The 25,522-nt window shown below is 42.1% G+C and overlaps 1 protein-coding gene across 1 annotated transcript; it reads right to left on the minus strand.

Moving 5' to 3' along the window:
* Positions 1-10,484: 10,484 nt before the first annotated feature.
* Positions 10,485-25,146, minus strand: LOC140521178 (uncharacterized). The gene is made up of 2 exons (XM_072635912.1): positions 16,750-25,146; positions 10,485-10,853 (listed from the first exon to the last, which is right to left on the minus strand). Exon 1 carries the CDS (start codon positions 19,396-19,398, stop codon positions 18,208-18,210), a length of 1,191 nt encoding a protein of 396 aa, XP_072492013.1. The 5' UTR covers positions 19,399-25,146; the 3' UTR covers positions 10,485-10,853; positions 16,750-18,207.
* Positions 25,147-25,522: the final 376 nt, after the last annotated feature.

Below are 25,522 nucleotides of genomic sequence, written 5' to 3' on the forward strand. Positions count from 1 at the left end.
GAGCTCCGAACCTATTTTTTCTTTACGCTCCTTAACTTTCTGCTTGCCTTTCTGCTTGCCTAGGTCCTCCCCTCCCCTCTCTCTGCTTCCACTCTTTTTCCAATCCCGCCCTGGCCTCTGGCCCTTCCTTACAAAATTCTCCGAGGTCGTTTAACTCTATTGTGACCCCCGCCTCCCTGCATTCCCTGTGAAGTGTCTCAGCCCAGACCTCCTGTTCCTCTGGCTTTATTACTGGCAATAGATTCCCCATCTCTGCCCTTTTCCCATGGGGGTGGGAAGCTTCTCTCACTCTTTCTCTCCTTCCGAATCTAGGATTCGGGACTCCCTTCTTTCACAGCCCCTTCCGGGTGTTCCCCAAAAACACCCAGGATTATCTGCGCTCCCAATCCCTGTTGGGGTGCCAACTGCCAGGCCTAGAGGCCTGTGTGGGCTACCCGAGTCTTTCTTACCTCACCTCCGAGGTCTTTGGCTGGCCACGCCGGATGCACATATGAGAGAAAGGATGTTCCAGAGTCGAACAAGGGTTGAGTTTTATTTCAGGGTCTAGGTTACAAGTGCAGGGGGGTCTTCCTTAGGAGGATGAGGGGGAGATTTCCTAAGGAGGCTAAGATCTTAAGGGATTGGAAGTAGAAGTACAAGCAGGGAGAGAGGGGGAGGGGAGAGAGGAAAGAAGAGGAGCGGAGCCTACTGTCCTCTTGGCTCCACACGTGCTAAGAGAGCTTTCAGGCTTCCTCAATCCTGCTTAACCTTCAGCCGCACAGTTTGCATCTCAATACCGTGCTGTTAGGTAACTAGGTGTGCTCCAATCCGGGACAATCTCGAGGGCAGGGAGACTCCACCCATCACGTATCTCCCGGGGAGAGGCGGAAATACCCGAGCTAGCCGAGCTAGCTCAGTCTGACCTTCTCGAATCCCCGCTGTTCATGGAGGGCCTCGTAAGACTCTAAGATTTAGAAGTCCCACTTTTACCCACCCGAGACCGTCCACACGGAATTGAGCTTCCAATCCCAACGCTTTGTAACCTTTGGCAATATTGAACAGCCTCTTCTTAGCATGCTCTTCCCTCTAAGCTTTTTGGATCATTCATTCTTGATTCTCTTCGAACCTATTTTATTGCTCTGTCTTACTCTTCTTTGTTGGATTCTTGTCTTTGTCATATCCTGTAACTGTATGTGTCCATAGAGCTCTCTCCAGAACACTTCTCATTCTCCATATTATTTCATTTGGTGACCTCTTCAGCCTCCATGAATTTAGTAGTAACATCTAAGCAGGTGATTTTCAAGTCTACCTATCCAGGGCTGACCTGTTTACCGACCTATAATCTAATATGCCCAACGTCTTTTTCAGACGTGTTAAACTGGATATCTAGTAAGCATCCTAAAATTCAAAGTATCCAGGAGGCAGTAACAGATGTAATGAGTTGAATTGTCCAAATTTTCTCAGAACACACAAATATCTTACACAAATCAAAAGTGAAATTTAATTTTCAGGATGAAGTATAAATTTTGGAGAACTATATTAATCTTAACTCTCTAATATGTGTTTAAAGTAGAAAAAGGATTCTCTTCCTGAAATTTCTCTTTGTTGACAATGAAATGAACATTATTTTGGTAAAATGTCTCACACTTTAGCCAAGTAGATGTTTCAGTACTGAGGCTAGAATAAAAAAGTTTTTTTTTTTCTCATTTCTTATCCCTACAAAGAAACTGAGTATTTACATAGGAGAAAATAATTTAATGTGAGCTATAGCCACAGCATTGTGGCCCTTAATTAAATTATGCCAAGAACATATGGGAAATAGCAAAGACATTAAAGAACTATTAGAGAAGAATACAATAATGTAGCTGTAAACTGAGCGAAGGTCCATATCAGTAAAGGAGAATGTAAAAGAGATACCTCAACGAAACCAAGAGTCTCTTAATGGGAATGATGTTTGAGTCAACTGGTCCAACACCACATTTCTGGTAGGACTATCTATGTGTCACTTGAGATAGGCTAATTCTTTTTCTTAAAATGTCCTGGCAGACTGGATGAAGTGCTGGTTGCCTGGATGCCTTGAGAAGTCACAACTCTTTTCAGATTGTTGTCCTCCAGAACACTGTAGGAAAAGCAGGCACAGGATCTGTGTCCATCTGAACAGCTGTGATATCCTGGTAAATAACCATGATTATCTTTCCTTTTATAACTAAGCAAATATCCTTTTATTAATTGGCATATTTTTCACAAGCTTTTTATTCCATTCCAAGATTAAGATTAAACTACTAAAGAACCATCCTGTGTTAGATTTCTCCTATAATATCTTAAGTTTGGAGATGCCCTTCACAAATATGTCAACCAATCTCTGTCCCCCTAAGTTCTTCCAGTATTGTGGAGCACAATATTTTTGAGGTTTCCTATTCACTTATGATTGTTACAAATTTTTCCTTATGCTGTGTCACAATATAGAGCTTCCAGTTTTACCTTATGTTTCTGCCATTGGAGGGCAAAAATAATAAGCCTAATATCAATTTTCTCTGGAAAATGCTTCAAATATTTCAAACAATACTCACTCCTGGATCTCAGGCTTCCAAATATTAACAGAATAAAAGCCACCAGATTTTGTCACAAAATTGTCATTTGATATGTTGTAAATTATTAAGAAGGGTCCTACGTGTATGTTTCATCATGAGAGTCCTTCTCTATTCCTTCCCACCTCCCATGAACTTTCCAGAGATATTCGTGCAAACAAAAAGTTTGTATTTGATTATAAACATGTGCTGCAAGGTTTTTCCTTTCTTCTCTTTTGCCCATTGGGGGTGCTGGAACAAATAATCAATTAAAAAAAAATCTATTATTTTAGATATTACAAAAAGAAGGATTGAAAAATAAGAGGAGAGATGGGATGGAAGCAACCAATTCTACAAGGATGTATTTGTACTCTTTCTTCCTAAGAATTCTAATTCAAAACCTACCTGAACGAGAGAGAGAGAGAGAGAGAGAGAGAGAGAGAGAGAGAGAGAGAGAGAGAGAGAGAGAGAGAGAGAGAGAGAGAGAAGTTACATATAATTATGTATTCTTTATATTGCTCAAAGTTTGTGGGTATTAAATAATACTATTTTCAAACTGTTTTCTCAGCAGTCAGAATCCTGTGAGTCCCTTGAGACTCAGTTTAGGTGAAAATTTGAGAAAATTTTCCCTGATTCCGTCAACTGAAAATATTGTATTCCTCCTCAAAATCCCATGGAGTACTTTGCCTGAGCTTCTTCTTTGCCAAGTTCAAAATTAATCTGTATTTGGCTATGTTCACAATGTAAGAGCACAATGTAAGATCCTCGTGGGAAGGGATTATATTTTGCTTAACTGTATTTCTATGGAGGTTACTCCAATGAATTTCACAAGATAGGTGCTTAATACATTCTTAAAATACATTCTTAAAAATTCTTCTGTCTTTTACCTCATCATAGTTTTCCCATTTCCATACACATTCCCAGAGAAAAGTCCCATAATAGCAAATATTACTTACAGCACAGAAAAAGAAGAAAAAATCAACATAACCAATCAATATATTAAATAAGTCTGAAAATTTGTGAAATGCAACCACTGTGGACTTTTCCATCTGTAGTAAAGCTTGGGTTATGTGTATTGACTCATGCTCTTCATTTGGATAATGCTTCATTTAAAAAATAATTGTTCCTCAATAATTTATCTATTTATTTTAACATTCACTTTTCAAAAAAAAAAAAGCAAATTCCAAATTCTCTCCCTTCCTTCATCTCTTTAACCCAATTGAAAAGGAATGCAATAGGTACATATGAAGGCACACACAATACATTTCCGTAAAAGTCATATTTGGAAAAGAAATACAAGAAAAATAGTGTGGAAAATTCTATTTCAATTTACACAGTGTGCATCAGTTCTCTCTCTGCTAGTGCATGGCATTTTTTTTTCAACATGATTATTTTGGAGCTTTCTTGAATCATTGTATTGATCAGAGTAGTGAAATCTTTCATAGGTGAATATTATTAAAATGTTATATCTATGTACAATAATCTCTTACTTTTGCTCATTTCACTACGCATCAGTTTATATAGATTTTCTTATTTATCTGCAACCATCTCCCTCATAATTTCTTATATCACAACAATATCCCATCACAAGTATATGTCATAACTTGTTCTGCAGATCCCCAATGAACGAGCATCTTCTCAATTGCCAATTCTTTGCACCACAAAAAAGAACTGCTATAAATATTGTGTGTGTGTGCATTCAGATGTTCTTCTTTTTATCTTTCTAGGATAAAAACCTATTAGAGCTGTTTCTGGGTCAAAGGATATGCACAGTTCATTAACCTTATGGGCATATTTCCAAATTGTTCTCCAGAACAGTTGGACTAGTTCATAAATCCACCAATAATGAATTACTGTCTGTTTTTTTTTTTTTCACACATCCCTCCAGTTTTTGTTATTTTCCTTTTCTCTCATGTTCATCAATCTCATAAATGTAAGGTAGTATCTCAGAGATATAAATTTGCATTTCCTTCATTGATTCATTCTATTCTCTGATTAATCCAATGCACTTCTATAATCAGAATTGTATTAATTAGAATTTCTCTGATCAATAGTGATTTAGAGCATTTTCCCATAAATATAGATGATTTTGATTGCTTTTTCAGAAACCTGCCTGTTCACATCCTTTGACTATTAATGGGCAATGACTCACTTTTTAAAAATTTGAGTCAGTTCCATATATATTAGAGAAATTAAAGCTTTATCAAAGAAATTTCTTTTCTTTTCTTTTTTTGAATTACACTCTTGTCTATGGTCACTGAATGCCTCTTTTAATAAAGGGTATATTTTTTCTTTTCTTTTCTGTGAGATAATGATTGCTACTGTTCCTTTCTTTTTTCCTTCAGGTGAAGCAAAATGGACTCTACTGCAGTCCCTTATTTTAATACCATTAGTGTCTTTTTGTTTCAAGTGAGTCTCCTGTAAATAATATGTGTTGTATTCTGTTTTCTTATCCATTCTTCTCACTTCTTCCTCTTTATTGGTGAATTCATGCCATTCACTTTCACATTTATGATTACTGTGTATTCCCCTTCACTTACTTTCTTCTGTTTATCTCTCTCTAACTTTTTTTATCCTATCCCTCCTCAGAATTCTGTTTTTCTTCTGAACACTATATCCCTTAGGGTGTTTTCCCTTTTATTAGCATTCCTCTTTCTCTTAACTTTCCCCCTCCTACCTTTTTGCTAAGTAAGATAGATTTCTATACACAGCTGAGTGTGGATTTACATTCTTCCATCTTTGAACTAATTCCAATGAGAGTGAGTTTTAATTGTTGCCTAGCACCTCTCCCCCATTTTCTCAACTACTGTAAAAGCTCTTCGTTGCACACCTGTGTTCTGTGAAATAGTTTCTGCCATTCTTATTCTCCCTTCCCTCTTCTCCTAGAGCACTCCTCCTTCTTACCTGTTCATTTTTTTTAGATCATCCCAATGTAAGTATTTCAAATCTAAGCCCTCTGTTATAGAGACTCCTTCTAACTGATTTAATAATGATGAAGTTCTTAGGAGTTACATAGATGAAGATAAAGAGTTTAACGTTATTACCTTATGATTTCTTTTTCATGTTGTTCTTTTATGTTTCTCTGAATTTTGTGTGTGTATGTCAAATTTTCTATTTAGCTCTGGTGTTTTAATCAGTAATACTCAAAAGATTTTTTTTTATTTCATTAAATATTCATTAATTCCTGAAGGACTGTACTCAGTTTTGCTGGGGAGTTTGTTTGTGTTTGCAATTGTAGCTCCTTTGCCTTGCAGGATATAAATAGCCCTCTGCAGTTTTAACTCGGAAGCTGCTAAAAAAAGCTGATATCCTGACTGTGTCTACATGACGTGTGATTTTTTTTCTAATTGCTTGCAAATCCATTCTCCTTGACCTGGGGGCTAAGGAATTTAGCTATAAAATTCTGGGGAGTTTTCATTTTAGGACCTAGTTCAGGAGGTGATCAGAGGATTTATTCAATTTCCATTTAGCCCTCTGGATCTAAGAAATCAGGGCAGATTTTTCTTAATCATTTCTTGAAATATGAATTCCAGACTTTTCTTTTGATCATGGCTTTTACATAGTTCAATAATTCTTAAAGTATCACTATCTACTTTCCGTGTCAGTTTATTTTTTACAATGAGATATTTCACATTTTCTTCTTTTTCATTTTCTTGTTACTTTCATTGTTTCTTGATGGTTCATGGAGTCATTAACTTCTACTTGCCCAATTTTTAAGAAATTATATTTCAGTTATATTTTCTTATATTTTCTTTCCATTTGGTCAATTTTACTTTTAAAGGAGTTATTTTCTTCAGCAAATTAATGAGCCTCTTTTCTACTTGGCCAATTATTTTATAATATTATTTTCTTCAGTATTTTTGTACTGTTTAAAAGCTATTAATTATATTTTCATAATTTCCTTGCATCACTCTCATTTCCTTTTCCAATTTTCCTCTATAATCCTTATCTGTCTTTGTTTAGGTCTTCCAGGAATTCTAGTTAGGCTTATTTTTAATTTGCATTTTTGTGGCTTATCTTTTAGCTTTTGTTATAGTCTTGTCTTTTAAAATTTTTTCTTAGTCTTCCCTGACACAGTAATAGAATTTCGTGGTTAATTTCTTTTCTTTTATTCTTCTTTACTTTTTTCCCCCAAATCTATTTCTTTACTTTAAATTCATGCTAGTGTGGGATTCTGCTCACCTACTGTTGGGAAAGTATTATCCCAAGGTTCAGAGTTTTTTCTGCTGCTGTTTTCAGAACTAGTTCCACAGGTCTACAAGTTTTGGTGGTTCTAAAGTTGTGTGATCCTGAGAGAAGTGTGGCCACTGCTCTCCACATCTTTGCTCCATTAATTTCCCAGGAAGGGCCTCTTCTCCCTAGCAGCTACAAATGCTAGTGTTCATCTCTCGTGGAACTGTTAACAGGACCCTTGTTCCTTTGACACTGATAACAAGCTCTACACTGAACCATGGAAGTGCAACCTAGAATTGTGAGTGGCCAATAGAATTTTCAATAGTGCTTGTTCCTTCACCCAATATCAGCTCAGTGTTCCCTGTAAGCTCTTTCTGATCGATTGCCTAGTCTCCTTAATACATCTGGGATGAACCCTTGAAGCTACTGTTACCGGCATTACCGTTGCATGCAAGTTTACTGTAAATGTTTCACCACAGCCTATTTTTGGCTATGTTTCTCCAGAATTCAATTTGAGGTATAAAATTAATATTTTTGGAAGGAAATTTTGAGAGATTGTCTAGGTTCCTGCGTCTTTTCCACCAAATTGCCTCTGCCTGGATCATGTTTAATCATTATAATTCTGTTACGTTCACATTGTGTGTGTATGCGTGTGGGGGAGTGTTCCTTCAATTTACATTGCTCTTGTTACTGTGTATATTGTCTTGTTTCCTCTTCCAATTTCACTCTGTATTTGTTCATGTAGAACTTTCAATACTTCTAGGTATTCAACACACACATAATTTTTTACAGCATAGTAGTAATTCATTATTTGTTTGGTTATTCCCCAATCCTTATAGCTCTATTTTGTTTTGAACTCTTTGCTATCTCAAAAAGTGCAGCTATAAATATTCTGTAGCATAAGGGTACTTCTTTTTATTTAATGGTTCCTGGAAGTACAAGCATGAGACAAGATTGTGTCTGTGGTTCAAAGCACGTGATCATTTAAAAAATTTTATTTGGTTGATCTAAAATTGCTTTTCAAAACTGATATATCATTTCTCAGCTTCTCCAACAATATATTAGTCTGCTTATCATCTGACATCTTCTACAACTTTGGTTATGTTTTTGGTTTTTGTGCTGTTTAAAAATTTGCACCTTGGTTGAAGAAGCATCAGGATTATTTTCATTTGAATTTCTCTCATTACTAGTGATCTGGAGGATTTCTTCAAGTGGTTGTGAATACCTTGCAATTCTTTGGAGAAATTTGTTTTGTTTTTCATATCCTTTGCTCACATATCTATCAAGGAATGACTTAGTCAGAGCTATGTGTTACGTATGTGTATATAATAATTGCATGTATACAAATCCTTATAAAATTTGATAAATTTTATTGAAATTAATTACATTCCAGTGGATGGAATTTCTCTTTTTTTAAAAAGGTGATTCATTTCAGGAAATACTGGAAACTGGTCAGGTGAGAGAATTAAGATATCCTTTCCATGTTCTTTGGCTATTTCCTAAATAAATATTTCCATGTGTTCAATACAAAGCAGCATATACTTAGATCTTCAAGAAAAGGCTAGATGACATGTATTTTGAGATTTTGCCAATGGGGAATTTTTGATATAAAAATACTTTGTGTACTCTCAGACTCCATCTAGTTTTGAGATTTTATAATTTTCAGTAATATTGTATGTCTTCATTTCTTAATGGGAATGCGAGTTATAATACATTTGGATGAATAAGACTTTGAAAATATGTTATTTGTTTCCATACAAGAAACTAAAAGCTTCCACTAAAAGATATGACAAAACCCTGAATTAAACTGATTTGACTTTTAGATGGTCTTGTTAAATAAAAGAATAATATAAACACATAATGTTTAATATAATTCTTATCATCTTATTATTCCTCTAATAATCCCTCCCCTTATTTCTCCTTTTGGTACTGCAAAGGTGGCTTTGGTTTCTCAATAAACTTGTCCATGGAGTGTAAATCTTTACAAGATTTTTTTTGTCTCATCCAGAAAGGTTCTGACAACCTCAGGGTCAAACTTGAAAGGAGACTGATGTTTATTGCTGTTGAATGACCATTCTTGATAAGTGTGGAAAAATTCATTAGGTGAAGGTTGGACAATCAAGGATAAATTTATTTTGATCACAGCAATTCCAAAAGAGGTAAAAGTAAAAGCATAGAGATAATCCAAGCTTTTTTGGAGGAGGGAATATTTATGTAACCACATACGATTTAACCATGACAGTGCAACATGTTGGGAATATCATCTCCCAACTAGTGTTATCTGCAACTATTGTTAAGCAGTAATATGGAATGATTGTAATATGTTTACAAAGAAAATGTGGAAAATGTTGCTTAAAGCTGTTTTAAACTTTTTCAGTAGTAAAAAGTTTATCAAAAAAGAATTATTTTAACAGACTAATAGATTTAAACAAATTTACAGGCAACATATAAGTGGAACTAGATCCACAAAATAAGAAAAGAAAAAATAACTTGAAAAAGGTGAAATTCCTAAGAACTAGATCCAACAATTGTACTACTTAGAACTATCAATCAGTGTTCCTTTTCCCAAATTACCTGAGATGGGCACAGCCAAGCTCCCTGTTATGTGACTTTGTGACCAGGTGAAGGGTTCCACCACAAGCGTGATTTTGCCCACACAATTTGATCGCCCCATGAAGTAACTGGAACTAGGTCTGCCTAATGTAATGATAATTTAAATATGGAAGTCTTTTCTTTTCATTAATAGGCCAATGTGACATCCTTAAATCACATGGAGGTCTAAGTTACATGTGGTGAGAGGAGCTTGCTGAACAGATGGAACAGGAAGGGTGGAGCTCAGCTGGAAGAAAGTTGGTCAGGCTAGTCAGAGCTGGGAAGGACACAGGCAAGCAGACAGCTAGGTTTCTGAGTGTTTGTTTATGGGAAGGTCCCAGCAGAGGATGGGTAGGAGGAGGCTTGGAAAGGCCTTTTTCCCCTACAGTGCTAATGCATATTGACTTCTGGGCTACTCTGACTAATATGACTTTCTGGTTTGGGAATTTGGCTTTCTGGTGTCTGAATAAATGCTTTTCTTCTGCCTTCTATATGGAGAATCTGTTATACTTTGTGACTGAGAACTATGGTGGCATATTCATAGTCACCATCTGTGTTGTGAATATTGCCTTGGCAATACATTTGGCATCATGAACAGGATCACAGGGCATAAAATCTCTACTTGAAGACAGAAAGGACTTAGAGGAAGAAACTTATCCCAGGATGGAAGGATTTATGGTATTCCTCCCCAGAAAGGAAATGGGCTAAAAGCACTGGATCCTGTGATATCTGGTAAGTGAAGTTACAAGAGGGGGAAGCTAGAGCATTGGAAAGGTATTTGCAAGGAATACCAATAAGACTGAGGAAATATCTGGCAGGAGTATTTAGGAGAGATTGAATTTTGTTAACAGGTTTCCATATTATGTGTAAAAGCAGAGACATGATACAGAAGGAAAAATTTCAGTTGAAAAAGTATTAGCTAGTTTGTATAGAAATTGTCAGTGTTTGGGTTCCACTTTAAAAGAGCCAGCTGTGGGGTTTCAGATGAAAGAAAAAGCTGTTCTTTTATCTAAGAAGAAGGGGAAGGTTGGCAAAAGAAGTGTGCATAGCACCTTTTTACAGACCCGGCCCAGTTGTCATGACAACGACTGCCAGGAAAGTGCATGGGTGGAATATGTAACTAAGTCACATTTGGAAAAGGAAACTATGTTGCAGGAGACTGCTTAGGCTGTAGCTCACCTCATATTAAGAAAAACAAGCAAGTAACACAGGATTTAGAGAGATAAATGAGAATTTTACTTAGCAGAAGGTCACAGATATTTTGAGTTGACTCACCCAAAAAATGAGAGAATCTTTAATATCTTTGCTGGTGAGAATTAGTGATGAAGGAGCTGGAGGAGTATCATGAGAAGGCTTGGATTGCTTGAAATTTGTTGGTATCATTCAGAATCGTTTGGTACAGCAAGTCTTTAGAGATTACAATATGCAAGGAGGTAGCAATATGACTGATGTGTTAGCTTTGGCTGCAGAAGGATGCAACAAGCAGTATCCTCATGACTCTGTGTGGCCTAGTGGAGATAGATCCTGGTTTTCTCTTAGGGACTGGATAAGAAAGACAAAAGAGGAGGTAATAAAGACGACCATAATGATTGAAAACACAAATGCATACTAGGATATTCCCTTAGCAGTTACCCTCAGGAATATAATAGTGAAGGCAGCTTCTCTAGCTTACAAACACCTAGTTTTGACTAATAATTGGAAAAATAGGGAACCCTATTTTGGAGGTGCTGGACAAGATTTCACAGGTAAGTGACTTAGGGGCCTGGTGAAAAGATAAATTGCATCACGAGAGAAGAGCAAATAGCCATCACATTCAAAGTTAGAATAGATTGACAAGAAAAGAATTATTTACTGCTATATTGAGAGTATGGCTATATTTTGGAAGCATAGATGGTATTCCAACTAATGAACTAAACAGAGTATACCAAGAAAAGGGGCTTGATAATAGATGGAATAGAGAGGTAAGAATTGTCCCTACAAATCTTCCTGAAACATTGGATCCAAGTTTGTCACAACTTCAGGGAGAATAGGAAGTTGGCTGAGCCCCAGTTCAGATTAAAGAAATACACAGATGGGATTACAGATGCCATATCAATTTGACCATGTATTGGAAAAATGAATGAAATACTGTAACTAGGGCATTAAATGATACTGAGGCAGAGGCCACCTTTATGTATGGAAACCCTGGGAAGTTTAAACAAAGAACTCCTATCAATATCACAAGAATGGGAGGGGATGAAATATCAGCCAGACAAATCAAATTAACAGTGAAGATTGGACAATTACCTAAGAAAGAATATACTATGGCAATTGTACCCCTTCTTGAATACATCATAGGAATAGATTTACTGAGGGGTATAACTCTAAATTTACCTGAGGGGAGACACCAATTTTCAATAAGGAAGATAGTTTTAGCGGGTAAAATAAAAATGGACCAAATCACTTTACCTGAACCATCTCAACTAATTACTTTAAAGCAATTACATGTGCCAGGTGGGCAAGTTGAAATTACCAATACTATAAAGGCATGATGGGAGACCAATTTGCTTGGTAGGGCCAATAGTATACTTTTACACACTTGCCACAAGGATGTGGCATAGTCCCACTATTTATCATAAGACTATGGCTGAATATTTGGATGAATTAGAGCTACCTGGTGTACAGCTTACCCAACACAGAGATGATATTATGATACAGGGGAAAATGTAAAAGAAATGGAGAAGAGTTTGACATTTTTAATTGAGCAAATGAAAAGTAAAGAGTTGGAAATTAACCCTGCAAAGATTCAAGGGCCAGATCAAGCCATAGAATTTTCAGGTATACAATGGAATCAGAGGCTGTAAGAGATTCTCCCATAAGTCCACCAAAAGATTCAAGATTTTCATCTCCCCACCAATAAGAAAGAAGGCCAAATGATTTTAGGATTATTTGGCTATTGGCAACATCACATATCACATCTAGGAAAATTTTGAAACCCTTATATAAAATTACCAGGAAAAATCTGAATTTCATTGGGGACTTGAGCAGAGTTAAGCTTTTCAAAAAAGCAAAGTCCACTATAAAATTGATGCTGGATTTATGGCCTATGCAAGATGGCTTGATGGAATTATAAGTGACTGCACAGGACAGATATGCAACATGGAATTTATGGCAAAAACAGCAAAGCTGAAATACACCCTTAGAATTTCAGTCTAGGAAACTCCCTTTATCTGGACTTCAAGATAACCCTTTTGAAAAACAGTTGTTAGCTGCACATTGGGAACGCTGACGTAGTCCCAGGAGATGATATTGAAGCCTGGATTACCAATTATGACCTGTATAATGATTACCCCAGCTTCTCACAGAATTGGACATGCTCAAGAGTTAGCATAATTAAATGGAAATGGTATATTGAAAATTGATCTAAAGCAGGCAAAAGTGGAGTCTCTGCTTTATATGAACCTATAGAAAATAGAGATACTGAAGGAAATGATATAACCCCTGAACCAAAGCAACAGTTGGTACAGTCCTTGGTAAAATGGAATGATGGATACAATGATTTTACTGAAGAACAAAAGAGACGTGCATGGTTTACTGATCAGAGAACAAAATATTTGGGCCACAAAAGGCATTGGAATGTGGTAGCTTATAACCCAGGTACAAGGCAAATTTTAGAAAGTACTCAGATAGGTGGAAGTAGTCAATATGCTGAACTCATGGCAGTAAGTACATCAAGCTATCAAAACAGAACAAAGAGGACAGTGTCATATGTTTGCTGATTCATGGGCAATAGCTAATAGGTTAGCTACATGGATACCCATGTGGAAAAATCAAAATTGGGAAATTCATGGCAAAGAAGGGTGGAGCAAAGAATTATGGGAAGATATATGAGACATGTCTTTGGTTACTAATATGTCAGTTTTTCACGTAGATGCTCATGTGGACCCCACCATGCCTGAATGTGAGTACAATGGAGATGCTGATAGACTAGCAAAGATTGCTCAATATATTGTTCTTACTCTGATATCGACTGATGACCCAGTATTGCAAAATGGATCCATGAAACGACCAGCCATTTAGGGGTCCACACCACACACCAGTGTGCCCAAGGCTGAGGTATTAGTGTCTCTCATTTTTGTTAAAACTATAGAAGAGGAATCATATATTTCAGTAGGAAAAGGAACAAAATGTTCCTCAGGTAGTAACTGGAGAGATAGCAAGGGAAAAAGTACCAGCCCAGATTTGGCAAACAGATTATATTGGACCCCTACCCCAAGATAAAGGATGCAAATTTATATGTACTTGTGTTGACACCTGTTCAGTTATGCTCGTGGCTTGTCCCTATAAGAATGCGAACCAGAAAAAAAAAATCTGCAAAACTCTAGATATCACAAGTCTGTATTATCAAGCCCCAATGCTGATCCAAAGTGACAACTGATCGCATTCCAAAGGTAATGAAATGAAGAGATATTGTGTATTAAACAATATAGAATGGGTATATCGTATTTTTTATTAACCACAAGTGTCTGGGTTATTTGAAAGAATGAATGGATTATTGAAAGAACAGTTAAGGAAGTTAAGTTCTAATAATTCTTATCAACATTAGAAAGATAAGTTGTTCGCTGCTTTATGTAATTTGAATAACAGACCATTAGCAGAAAGTATACTGTTAGCTAGAATGATCACTCCAAATCAAGAAACACATAAGATCCCAAATAGTGAGTATTAGACTGTGAGGTCAGATGTCCCATCACTGTATCCAGAGACAGCTGGTTTGGCAGGATATGATTTACATTGTTAGAGAACTTTTAGTTGGATAGCAAAGAAATAAGGAAAAAATATCTACTGGAATATGTATGAGAATCTCCCAAAAATCATTTAGGACAGATATTACCTAAATCAGGATTAGTAGCTTGAGGAATACATGTGTTGCCTGGAATGATAGATTTTCATTATCAAGGAGAATTTATTGTTACATTTTAAATTGTAGGTGAAAAACTCGTACAGTTTTGCAGAAATGATAGAACAATTCAAGTGATTATTATTCCCTGTGAAACAATACCCATTGTGGAAACTGACCTTCCTTCTGAAATAACTAGCAGAAGAACTGAAGGCTTAGGTTCTACTGATAGAATAAAATTGGGAGCACAATGATGGATAAACAATGGTCCAAAGACTGCAGAAATTATAGCAAATGTAACTGTTGTGTATTCTAGAAAAGATAATTTTCAAATTCCACCCTTAAATTCTACCATGGCTGAGGCTATAATAGTACGTTCATGGACTCTGGAAGTGAGACTGATCCTGTATGTACCCTGTTTATCATCTCCTTGTTTCTTTTTGCCTTTTTGTTTGTTACCTGTTTGCTAGAATTGTTTTCTGCAGGCTTAGTACCTTCTACCTGCAGATGCCTGATTGTTTCAACCAGCTATCCCTATTGTCCATGACTGTGATGTGTCACCATGAACGTGGTGAAGATCAAGCTCTGGATGCCAGCTAAAGAAATGATCTCTTGAATGTGACCTCTTGGGGTAGGGACACCTCTATGTCCAGTCTCAGAAGGAAGTAGTCATGGAAGAAGAGACCTTTTCCCCTTAAACACAAGATTTGGGGCCCCATTTATTTGGGGGAATGATGAAATGATTGTGCTCATGTCCCACACTAAGATATTGCTTTATGGGCTTATTTTGTATGATCCCTATTATGTTGTTGTAAATTCTGTTGACATACATTGCCTAAGATATTGTTTTATGTGCTTATTTTCTGTTTTCCCTATTACACTTCTGTTCATACCAGTTGCCCCAACAACCTATGTAATGAATATGAAAGATCTTAGGGCTGAATATAAAGAAAATTTAAAGGAAAAGATGGGAAGAACTTGCTGAACAGGTGGAAAAGGAAGAGTGGAACAGAGCTGGGAGGAAGCTGGTTGGGATGGTCAGAGATGGAAAGAACACAGGCAAGCAGACAGCTAGGCTTGTGAGTTTGTTTTGGTTTTTTTTTTTTTTGTTTGTTTTTTGTTTTTTTTTTTTTTTTTGTTTGTTTTTTTGTGGGAAGGTTCCAGCAGAAGGGGAAAGGCTTGGAAATGCCTTTGTACCATGCACTGCTAAGGTGTATTGACTTCTTGTCTACTATGCCTAATTTGGCTTTGTAGTTTAGGGGTTTTGCTTTCTGGTGAGTGAATAAATGTTTTTTTTTTTTTTTCTGCCTTCTATACAGGGAGTCTGTTATAGTTCGTGACTTGGAACTACACTGGTATATTCATAGTCACCACCAGTGAGTGCTATGAATATTGCCTTGACAATACAGCAAGCCTGGAAAAAAAAGAGAGAACTGAATTTAAATGGTGTCTTGGCATGTGACATGACAGAGCACATATGGTCTTTGAAGTGAAATAGTAGAGGGGAAGAGAGTAGTATTCCTGATGAAAAGGGGCATGGAATTAAGGTAAGAAAAGATCTATGCCTTCAAGGGGCACACTTAAGGCAGAGGTTTGGTCCTGGACTCTTCTTTTTCTTCTCATCACCTCCACCAATTTTTTATATTTTATATCACATATTTCTCATCCTTTTCATGATTTTATTGAGTTAAAGGTAAAGTGGATAAGGAGTAAGGAGAATTCTGAAACTTGAGATGCAGAATTTGAGAAAAAAAAAAAAAAACACTGAATCACCAAAAGTTTAAGGAAAAGGTTTAAAAGAAAACCTATATGGGAGCGGAAGGACAGACTTGTAGAAGCTCTTCCTAATAGTCCATAAAATACCTGTAAGAAAATGACTCTAAACAAATTATAGAACATCAGAAGCCACAAAATGACAGAGTGAAAGAGATTTCCAGCCCAAGATAGCCTGGAAGACCAACAGGAAAAGTCCATTGCATGAGACTGGAGGTGAGCACAGCTCGCAGATCACAGCCCAGCCTCGGCCACATGACAGTGAGAGAATTCAAGGAGCAGAATTCCCAGCTGCAGTTGCAGTTCCCAGATTGCTCAACTCATGAACACCAAAGATAGCTTCAAAGGTAAGTGAAAAAGCTCTTTCACATAGGAGAGCAGGGAATGTGGTCTGGTGCAGCCAGCAGTCCCCACTGTACCAGTGTACGTTTTTGGAGCCCTTGGCCTAAAGACACTGGGGAAACTGTGCAGCTGTTCTGGATGTCAGCCCTGAGTGAAAGTCCTGCGGTGAGGATGAACACTGGCTGATGAAGCTGGTGGAGGCTCTGGACAGGGAATTCAACTCACAGATCCTGGGCAAAAAAAAGTGCTTATGGTTGCTCCCAGAACAGAGCACAGACCAGGAGAGGAGTAAACTCCTCTCCTTTGGTTATGACATTTTGAGGAACTGAGAACTTACAGGTCCCTGGAGTATACCCTCCTCTTGACAAAGGACTCAAAAGTCAAGTAACTGACTGGGAAAATGTCCAAAAAAGGGGAAAAATAAGACTACAGAAGGCTACTTACTTGGTGAACAGGTATTTTCTTCCATCCTTTCAGATGAGGAAGAACAACGCATACCACCAGAAGAAGACATCAAAGTCAAGGCTCCTGCATCCAAAACCTTCGATGTAAATATGCAATGGTCTCAAGTCATAGAGGAGCTCAAAATGGATTTGGAAAATCAAGTAAGAGAAGTAGAGGAAAAATTGGGAAGAGAAATGAGAGCAATGCAAGAAAATCATGAAAAGAGATTTTTTTTTTGCTAAAGGATTCCCCCCAAAATACTAAAGAAAATAACACCTTTAAAAAGACTAACTCAAATGCCAAAAGAGGCCCAAAAAGCCCACGAGGAGAAGACTACTTTCAAAAGCAGAATTAGCCAAATGGAAAAAGAGTTTCAAAAGCTCACTGAAGAAAGTAGTTCTTTAAAAATTAGAATGGAAGAGATTGAAGCTAATGACTTGATGAAAAACCAAGAAATTATAAAACAAAACCAAAAGAATGAACAGAAAATAGAAGATAATATGAATTTTCTCATTGCAAAAGCAACTGACCTGGAAAATAGATCCAGGGGAGACAATTTAAAAATTATGGGACTACCTGAAAACCATGATCAAAAAATGAGCCTAGACATCATCTTTCATGAAATTATCAAGGAAAACTGCTCAGGGCCTGCCCTGAGCTGTCGCCTGGAGCTTACCTCTCCAACTGCTTTACCTGTCTTCCAATGGTTCCGGCCCCCTCCTGTGGGGGAGGGGAATGACCAAACAGTGCACTCGAGGAGCTGCTTACTGCACTTTATTGCTTGCTCCAGTCTCCTGACCTTCCCGTGTTCCCCCTTATATACCCTGCCGTAGCTCCTCCCATGTTTCGCCCTGGAGGCAGAGCTCAGCTCCAGAAGGGGCGTTCCCAGCACCCGAAGGCGGGTTCTCACCCCCAGGCGTCTCCGGGCTCACCAGGGGGCCATGGTCCAGAGCTCGGCCCTCCACAACTCCCCCTTTTAGTTTAAACAGGGGTGGTGTCCTGCACATCGGGGTGTTGCGGGGATGCAAGGAGGGAATGCAGGTCAGCCTTCGCATCTAGGATAGCTCGTCTGATCAGTGCACAGAAACATCGTAGCAAGCAGGGAAGGCAGACGCAGATCAATAGCAGGAATGCAGCAGGAACCAGAAAGGCGGTGAGCCACTGGAAGTTCACCAGGCCGTCAAGCCAGTGGATGAGCTCGTTGGCTTCTTGAGCGCGCTGTCGCTGGAACTTGGCACTGGTGTTCCATAGCTCCTCAATGAACAGGGCCAATTGATGGATGCCCCCGGTTGCATTCTCCGCAAGAAGGGTGCCCTGCAGAGCAGCGCGTATACTGGCCCAATCGCCAGGAAAGGAGGTGTTAGTCCTATTAAGGGGTAATGGAGTAACTCAAAGTGGGGCATATTTATAGTGGCATGGTAGATGCATATAGAGTTGAGTATGGAGCTCGTCTCCGAGTCACAGGACTGTGGTGGCAAGGGCTCCGATGGAAAGCTGGAAGTGGGTGTTGATGGAATTTTGGACAGCCCACGCACCCAGTTCTTCGTGCATAAAGGTTTGAAGAGTGAATGCCAGGACGTTTACATTCCGCCGCAGTTCTTGGATCTGGAACTCCTCATAGATTTCGATGGCAAGATTCAGGAGTCCTAATATGATGCTGCCCAGCCCTCGGCGAGCGAGGGTCAAAGGGGCTTTTGGGGATTTTTGGGCAATGCGCAGCCACATTTCATCAGTTGGTGTGAGAGCAAACTGTTCGGCTTTGACAGGAAGCAATTGATGGGGGACTCGCTGCACCAAGAAAATCAGGCTGTCTTTATACTGGAAGTCGATGGTGTCCGTCAGGGTTGCGTTGAAGCAGGTGACATTGTATTTGGGCAACCCTGCTGATGGTGACATGGGCGTGATGGAGGTGTTTTCAGGATGGCAGAGAAGGAAAGCTTCATCTGGTGGGGTGCGCACGGAAGCATGAAACTGGTAACAAAGTGAATCCTTGCCCTTGGTACGATGATGACATGTACTGTTGGCATTTCCGAACACCACTTTCCAGATACTCCCTGTGCTGTCAATTTCACGGCAGTGGGTCAGGGCCTTGGTGGAGTTGAAACATGGCCATATCTCCACTGAGGTATTTGTGGGGGCAAAAGCAAGTCCAACTTTCCAGAGTTCCGAGTGCAAAGTCCCATAGGGGAAAGCAACAGGGGCAGGGGCTGGAAGCTGTCGGTATCTCTTGTATTTGGCTACATGGTCCCAGAAATAGAGTGACACGTTGCCTACAGTTGGTCCGCAAGAGAACACGCCAGTGGAACAAGCCTTGAAGGGTCCCCAGACATCTCCATATCTTTCTGGACATGGGGTTGGGGCAGGGGTGTGGTTGAAGTGTGTAAAGTACTGGTGGTACGACTGTCTCTGGGCCTGGGTACAGTTTGTCGAGTGGGGTATGGCTAATAGAGATACGTTCAGCCGAGTAGTGTGATTGTATATGTCGGGAGCAAAATGTGGATTAGAAGTAACATTAAATGTCCGTAGCTGCGAGCAGTAGTCAGAGAGATTGGTGAGGTTGGCTGCTGTGAAGCAAACAGGTTGTGTATAGGCTACAAAAGTCATGGGGCGCCAAAAGGTGTGTGAAGCGGCAGCCTCGGGAGTTCCCATCTGGGTGCCCCGCTGGATGTAATCTGAGGGGCTGTCTCCCACTAACTTGGAGGCGTTGCCTCTGACAAAGAGTTTTGAGGGTCCGTTCCCTCATCCCAGCACTCTCACGGTTGGGGGGGTCTTTCATCACTGCCCAATAGTGCTGGCCTTGTTCGTCTGCTCGTTGTCGTTGGGGGCTGGTGAGGTTGTACCATTTGGAGCGTGAGGCTTGGGCCATGGAGAGACTGAGTTGCAAGAGGAACAGCTCAGCCATTTTTTTCGCCCAGTTCCTCTGTCTCCTGGTGCTCGCCATGGGTCGGCGGCGGTGCCCCCAATGACATCGCCATCGTCTCGCCATCTGCTTCGGCTCCAGCTGCAGCCGGCCCTCAGAGCTGTCCTGGTTGGAGTTCTGCTGCCCATCGGATTGGGACCCATCGTTGATCAGCATCTGTTCCGTCATCTGGTAAAATACAAAGATGACCCTGTCCTCTACTAACAACTGTGCTGGGGCCTTCCCAGGCCCTGGTTGGTGACTTCCACATCACCCGCTCACCTGTTAAGCAGGTGGAGGGATGGGGCTCAGAAAGGGATAATTTGGTCTTAGGTCTGGAGGGGACAAAGAAGCATAAAGCTGGTGTGGTGTTGTCGTCCCGAAAAGTCAAAAAATTATGGGTGAATGCCGCCTGGGCCAGCAAAGCACCAGAGAGGTGACCCCCAGCTCCCCCTCTTCGTTTAATGAGGAGAGACTTGAGGGTGCGATTGGCACGTTCCACGATGGCCTGGCCTTGGGGGTCGTAAGGAATGCCAGTAACATGGGAAATGGTGAACTCTGAACAAAACTGCGCAAAGGCGCGGAAAGTGTAAGCGGGACCATTGTAGGTCTTCAGGACCCTGGGGGGTCCAGCAAGGGCAAAACAACAAAGGAGGTGCGCTGTAACATGACGGGCCTCTTCGCCAGGGTGTCAGGAAGCGAAAAGAAAGTTGGAAAAGGTGTCAACCATCACATGTATCAGGCATGAGCCAAAATGAGACGTCCATCTGCCACACCTCGTTGGGGTAGGTACCACGACGTTTAATAGCATGGAGGTGGGTGAAAAGGGATGCAGGAGGTACAGCTCTTGACAAGGGCAGGAGCTTCCTCTTTGGAAAAACCATAGAGGAGGCGCAAGGAACAGGTGGACAAATGGAATTTAGAATACGCTTGCTGGGCATCGGCCATCATGGGGCATAGTAAGGCCTTGTCCACCACATCATTACCTTGATAAATAGGGCCAGCAAGGCTCAGGTGAGAACTAACATGGAGAACATAAATAGGTTGAGCGCGAGCGTAGAGAAGGGTTTGCCCATCAACCAGCAAAGAGGCCACAGGAGAGAGACAGGGATTAATAGCTGCCGATGGCAAAGCAGAAAGGGCCGCAGCACAATACAGGCTGTCGGTTATAAGGTTAAATGGGATGGCCGGAAAAAGCCGAAGAGCTTGGCAGATGGCATAAAGCTCATTCTTCTGGGTGGACGTGTGAGGAGTAGAGTAGACCTTCAGCAGCTTACAGTGTGGGCATAAACAGCTGCGTGGCCATTCTTTGTGGTGTCCTTGAAAACATTGGGGCCCGAGACAGGGTGGGAAGACACAACACAAGAGGGAGGAGATAAAGGCAGTGCTGTCCATCCCCGAAGGAATGGCGGCAAAGACAACGAGACAAAGACACACATAGACAAGAGAATGGCCCAGTCTTCATGGCGATCCGCATAAAGGTGGAGGGCCTCTTCACCAGTGGGAAAATTAAATTGCGGGTACAGTCCAAAGATTTGGAGACCACGCTGAGCAATGTCTAAACAATATTGTGCCAAAAGGAGGTACTTGTTTGGAAGGCTCCTTTTTGCCTTCCTGGGATACAACCACTCTATCGCACCATGTCATTGGTAAAGACAGGCAATGAGAGAGTCAGGGTTAAGTATGATGGCATAAATGGGGCTACTAGGGTCATACTGCACAATATAGACGTCAGATCGATGTTGGATGTCAGAAAGGGCCTTCTTGGCCACGGGATTCCACTCCCTGGGGGAGATAAGGTCACTATACCCCTTTAGGATATCATACAATGGTGTCATGAGGTCCTCGGGGATGGGCGTTGTGGCCCGTAACCACTGGAGAAAACTGATCAATGTTTGAAAGTCATTCAAGGTAAAGACTTTCCGAAGGTCAATAGTGGGTGGCTGCCGTGAGGCACGACCATTCTGTAGGGTGTGGCCCAAATAAAGGTATAGGGCAGTATTTTGGATCTTATGTGGCGCCACCTGGAAGCCATACTCCGCCAGACAGGGCAGCGTCTCTTCTACGAGAGCTGTTAACTTGGTCGTGTCTGGGGAGGCCAGGAGAATGTCATCCATATAATGAAGGATGATGGCATCTGGGAAGGTGTCTCTTATCGCGGCTATGACAGCAGCTACATAAGCTTGGCACATAGTGGGGCTGTTAGCCATCCCTTGAGGGAGAACTTTGAACTGGTACCTATGAGAGGGACCCTGGAAATTCAGGCGAGGAACCGAAAAGGCAAATTTATGGCGGTCCTCGGGATGTAAAGGAATGGAATAAAAACAGTCTTTAATGTCTATGATCTGTATACAGTAATCCTTTGGTATAAAGGCCAGAGGTGGAAGCCCAGTTTGTAAAGGGCCCATGGGCCTCATGCATTGATTGATGGCACGGAAGTCTATTAACATCCTCCACGTGCCAGCCTTTTTCTTAATGACGAATACGGGAGAATTGAAGTTACTGGTAGTAGGTTCTATATGGCCTGCCTCTAGCAAGCCCTTCACTATCTGTTCTAAGGCTGTGAGCTTTTCTGCACTCAGGGGCCACTGTTCTACCCACACAGGGAGTTGGGAAGTCCATTCTATTTGTGGACATCTCACCACACGAGTGGCCCCGATCAGTTTTCTGCCATGTGTTCTGAGGTGACTAAGTGCACCTGCATTTGCTCAAGGACATCTCTGTCCCAGAGGGCCGATGACAGCCCTGCTATCCTTAAAGGCCTGAATAGTCCAGTTTGTTCTGCATGATTCCAAGTCAGGTGCCTGGCCGCCTTTCTGGCTATCTGGTCTCCTCCTACGCCAGCGACCATGAGAGATAAGGTCTCAAGAGGCCATGTGGGAGCCCATTGTACAGCATTTATCATGGAGAGATTCGCTCCGGTATCTAACATGCCAAGAACAGGGCATCCTTCTACCATAAGCGTCATCATAGGCCTCTGCTTATCTATGACTTGGCACCACTTTATGTCCAGGGTGTTCTCTTCAACCCATGGGAGGGCGATGCCGTGCCCGATGGGCGTCCCCGGAGGTAAAGTAACAGGATAACAGTGGCGGTTGGTGATATAGATAGCAGAAACCCCTGATGGGAGTAATTATGTATGTACAATCCCAGGAAAATACGTGGTAGGCCCTACCACTAATCGGGGGAAGGAGGCCGAAGGGACATGGACTGTCATCGTGTCCCATGCCTTAATGACAATATCTAGCTCCTCTCCTTCCCCTTCTGCCGAGGCACACGTTAGTACTTCAGTTGTTTCAACTCTTGGCGATACCTTTCGTCCAAGCCTGTTCGGAGCAGCTGTGGTCCTATCGGGATCTCTGGGGCTACTTGGATGGGATAGCTTTGAGGGTGCTGGGGTCGGGGGCCTCCATGAGGAGGGCCCCCTCTCCCGTTTCCCGGCACCGATGCGCCATACTGCCTACTCCGGCACCGGCTGGCAAGGTGCCCCCTTTTTCCACAGGACCAGCAGCCGTGGTTAGGGTAGGACTGGCATTCCCTGCTCCAATGCCCGGGCTTGCCACAGCAGTAGCAGTTGCTGGCAGCCCTCCTTCCGTTTCCGGCGTCCCGCCTGCCATGAAGACTGGAGACTATCCCCTGAGCCAAGGCTGTAGCCATGGCGGTTAGCTTGGGGTCCTCGCTGGGTGTACTCAAGAGGTGGTCCACCACATCTGCCAGAGAGGCAATCAAGCTGAGACCAGCCAAGGCCTTCTGTTATGGGCTTCTAAGCCCCTCCTTCACAATTTGGGTGATGACCAATTCAGTGCCTGCTCCCTGGCCAAGTAGGTGCTGTACTGTGGTTTGGACCCTGCTGACGAAATCAGTGGGGTTTTCCTCAGGCCACTGCTTCAGGCCTGTAAGCCTGGAGCGGCCTTCTCCCTGGGCCTCCACCTTAGCGAAGGCCCGCAGAGCACATGCCATGACCCCTGCAAACACTAACGGGGCATAGTCGAATTGGCTCTGGGGGGTTTTCCACTTCCCAGTGCCGGTGAGCATCTCAAAGGCATCATCAGCGTTAGTGATGTCCCTTTCCTCAATGTAGAGGTCGGCCTCTCTTTTGCACAACGCCTCCCATGTTATATACTGGCTGGGAGTAAGGACTGTTTGTGCTACATCTTTCCACTCAGCGGGGGTCCATGGCCAGATGGAAGTGGCGTTCTTTAACAATTGGGACACATATGGGGCCAAAGGGCCATATTTTGCCACTGCTTCCTTTAAGTCTTTGAGTAACTTAAATGGTACCAGCTCATGGGCTCTTTGCCCCTCTGGGGCATCTCTCACTGGGAACATCCGCGGTACGGTGTCTCATCCTTCCAGGGTATCCCCCTGCCTCACGGCCTCGTGGAGTCGCCTAGCCACTACACTCCCTCCAGGGGGCCTACCACTGTGCCCGAAGGCAAAGTCATTGGGCAATGCCAGCATGGCCAGATCAGCGGCAATGTCCTCCACCTCTTCCTCTCTGGGGTGGTGTCTCCCTGGTTTGGGCTTTGCGCCAGCACTGGAGGTACTTCTGGGTCGGAAGGATTGCTGCGCCACAGCCCTAAGCAGCGCACCATCTTGCTGCGCCACGCCATCTTGCTGTGCCACAACACCTGAAGGACATGGGGGTGCAGTTGGTGGGGGCCTCCCTTCCTCCCCAGAAGTTTCTCCTAGGGAGTCCCCCACTTGGGTTGCACAGATCGTAGCCACAGCAGGGCGCGGTGCGCCTTGGAGTACTGTCTTAATCAGCCCATACATGGTGAAATCCATGTCCGTTAACAGACTGGGCGTGAGCTTGTCACAGGACGCCATTTGCTGGCCTACCAGCATCCAACTGGTTTTTGTGATCCCCGAATATTCTAGCCATGGGGATACCTTCCAAATATGCTCAACAAAGTCTCGACAATGGCTTAAGTGGGGCTTAATTCCTTCCTTCTTGCAAAGCTTATATAAGTGACTAGCAAGCACTGCCTTCTCCTCAGGCTTGATCAGCGGGATACTGTACCCCTCACCCATGGTTCCCATCTAACTGCAAGGCGCTGACTACCAGCGACTTCTTCTCTCTCCCTGCGGGGCTATCTGCGCTGTTAGTCAGCGACTTCTTCCCACTGTGCGCATGGGGCTCTCTGCGCCCACTAACAGCAACTTCTTCCCACTCCCAGTGGGGCTCCCTTTCTTCCCACTGCAAGCAGTGAGGCTCTGGCACTGACTACCAGCGCCTTCTTCCCGCTCCCAGCAGGGCTCACCTTCTTACTCGCAACGGGCGTTTGGTCCTTCCCCCCAGCTACAGGGGGCCTATGATCCCTGTTAGGGTGCCAGCTGCTCAGGGCCTGCCCTGAGCTGTCTCCTGGAGCTTACCTCTCCAACTGCTTTACTGGTCTTCCAATGGTTCTGGACCGCTCCTGTGGGGGAGGGTAATGACCAAACAGTGCACTCGAGGATCTGCTTACTGCACTTTATTGCTTACCCCAGTCTGCCAACCTTCCTGTGTTCCCCCTTATATACCCTGCCGTAGCTTCTCCCATGTTCTGCCCTGGAGGCAGAGCTCAGCTCCGGAAGGGGCGTTCCCAGCACCCGAAGGCGGGTTCTCACCCCCAGACGTTTCCGGGCTCACCAGGGGGCCATGGTCCAGAGCTTGGCCCTCCACAGAAAACTTCCTGGATATTGTAGAACCAAAGGGCAAAATAAATATTGAACAAATCCACCAATTACCTCCTGAAAGAGATTCAAATAGAAAAAACTCCTAGGAATATTGTAGCCAGATTCCTGAGTTCCCAAGTCAAGGAGAAAATATTACAAGCAGCCAGAAAGAAACAATTCCATTATCTTGGAAATACAATCAGGATAACAAAAGAT

The sequence above is a fragment of the Notamacropus eugenii genome, chromosome 1 (assembly GCF_028372415.1).
Source record: "Notamacropus eugenii isolate mMacEug1 chromosome 1, mMacEug1.pri_v2, whole genome shotgun sequence".
NCBI lineage: Eukaryota > Metazoa > Chordata > Mammalia > Diprotodontia > Macropodidae > Notamacropus > Notamacropus eugenii.

What these genes read in the sequence shown, in the direction of transcription:
- LOC140521178 (XM_072635912.1), bottom strand. Translation starts at nt 19,398, where the DNA reads ATGGGAACTCCCGAGGCTGCCGCTTCACACACCTTTTGGCGCCCCATG.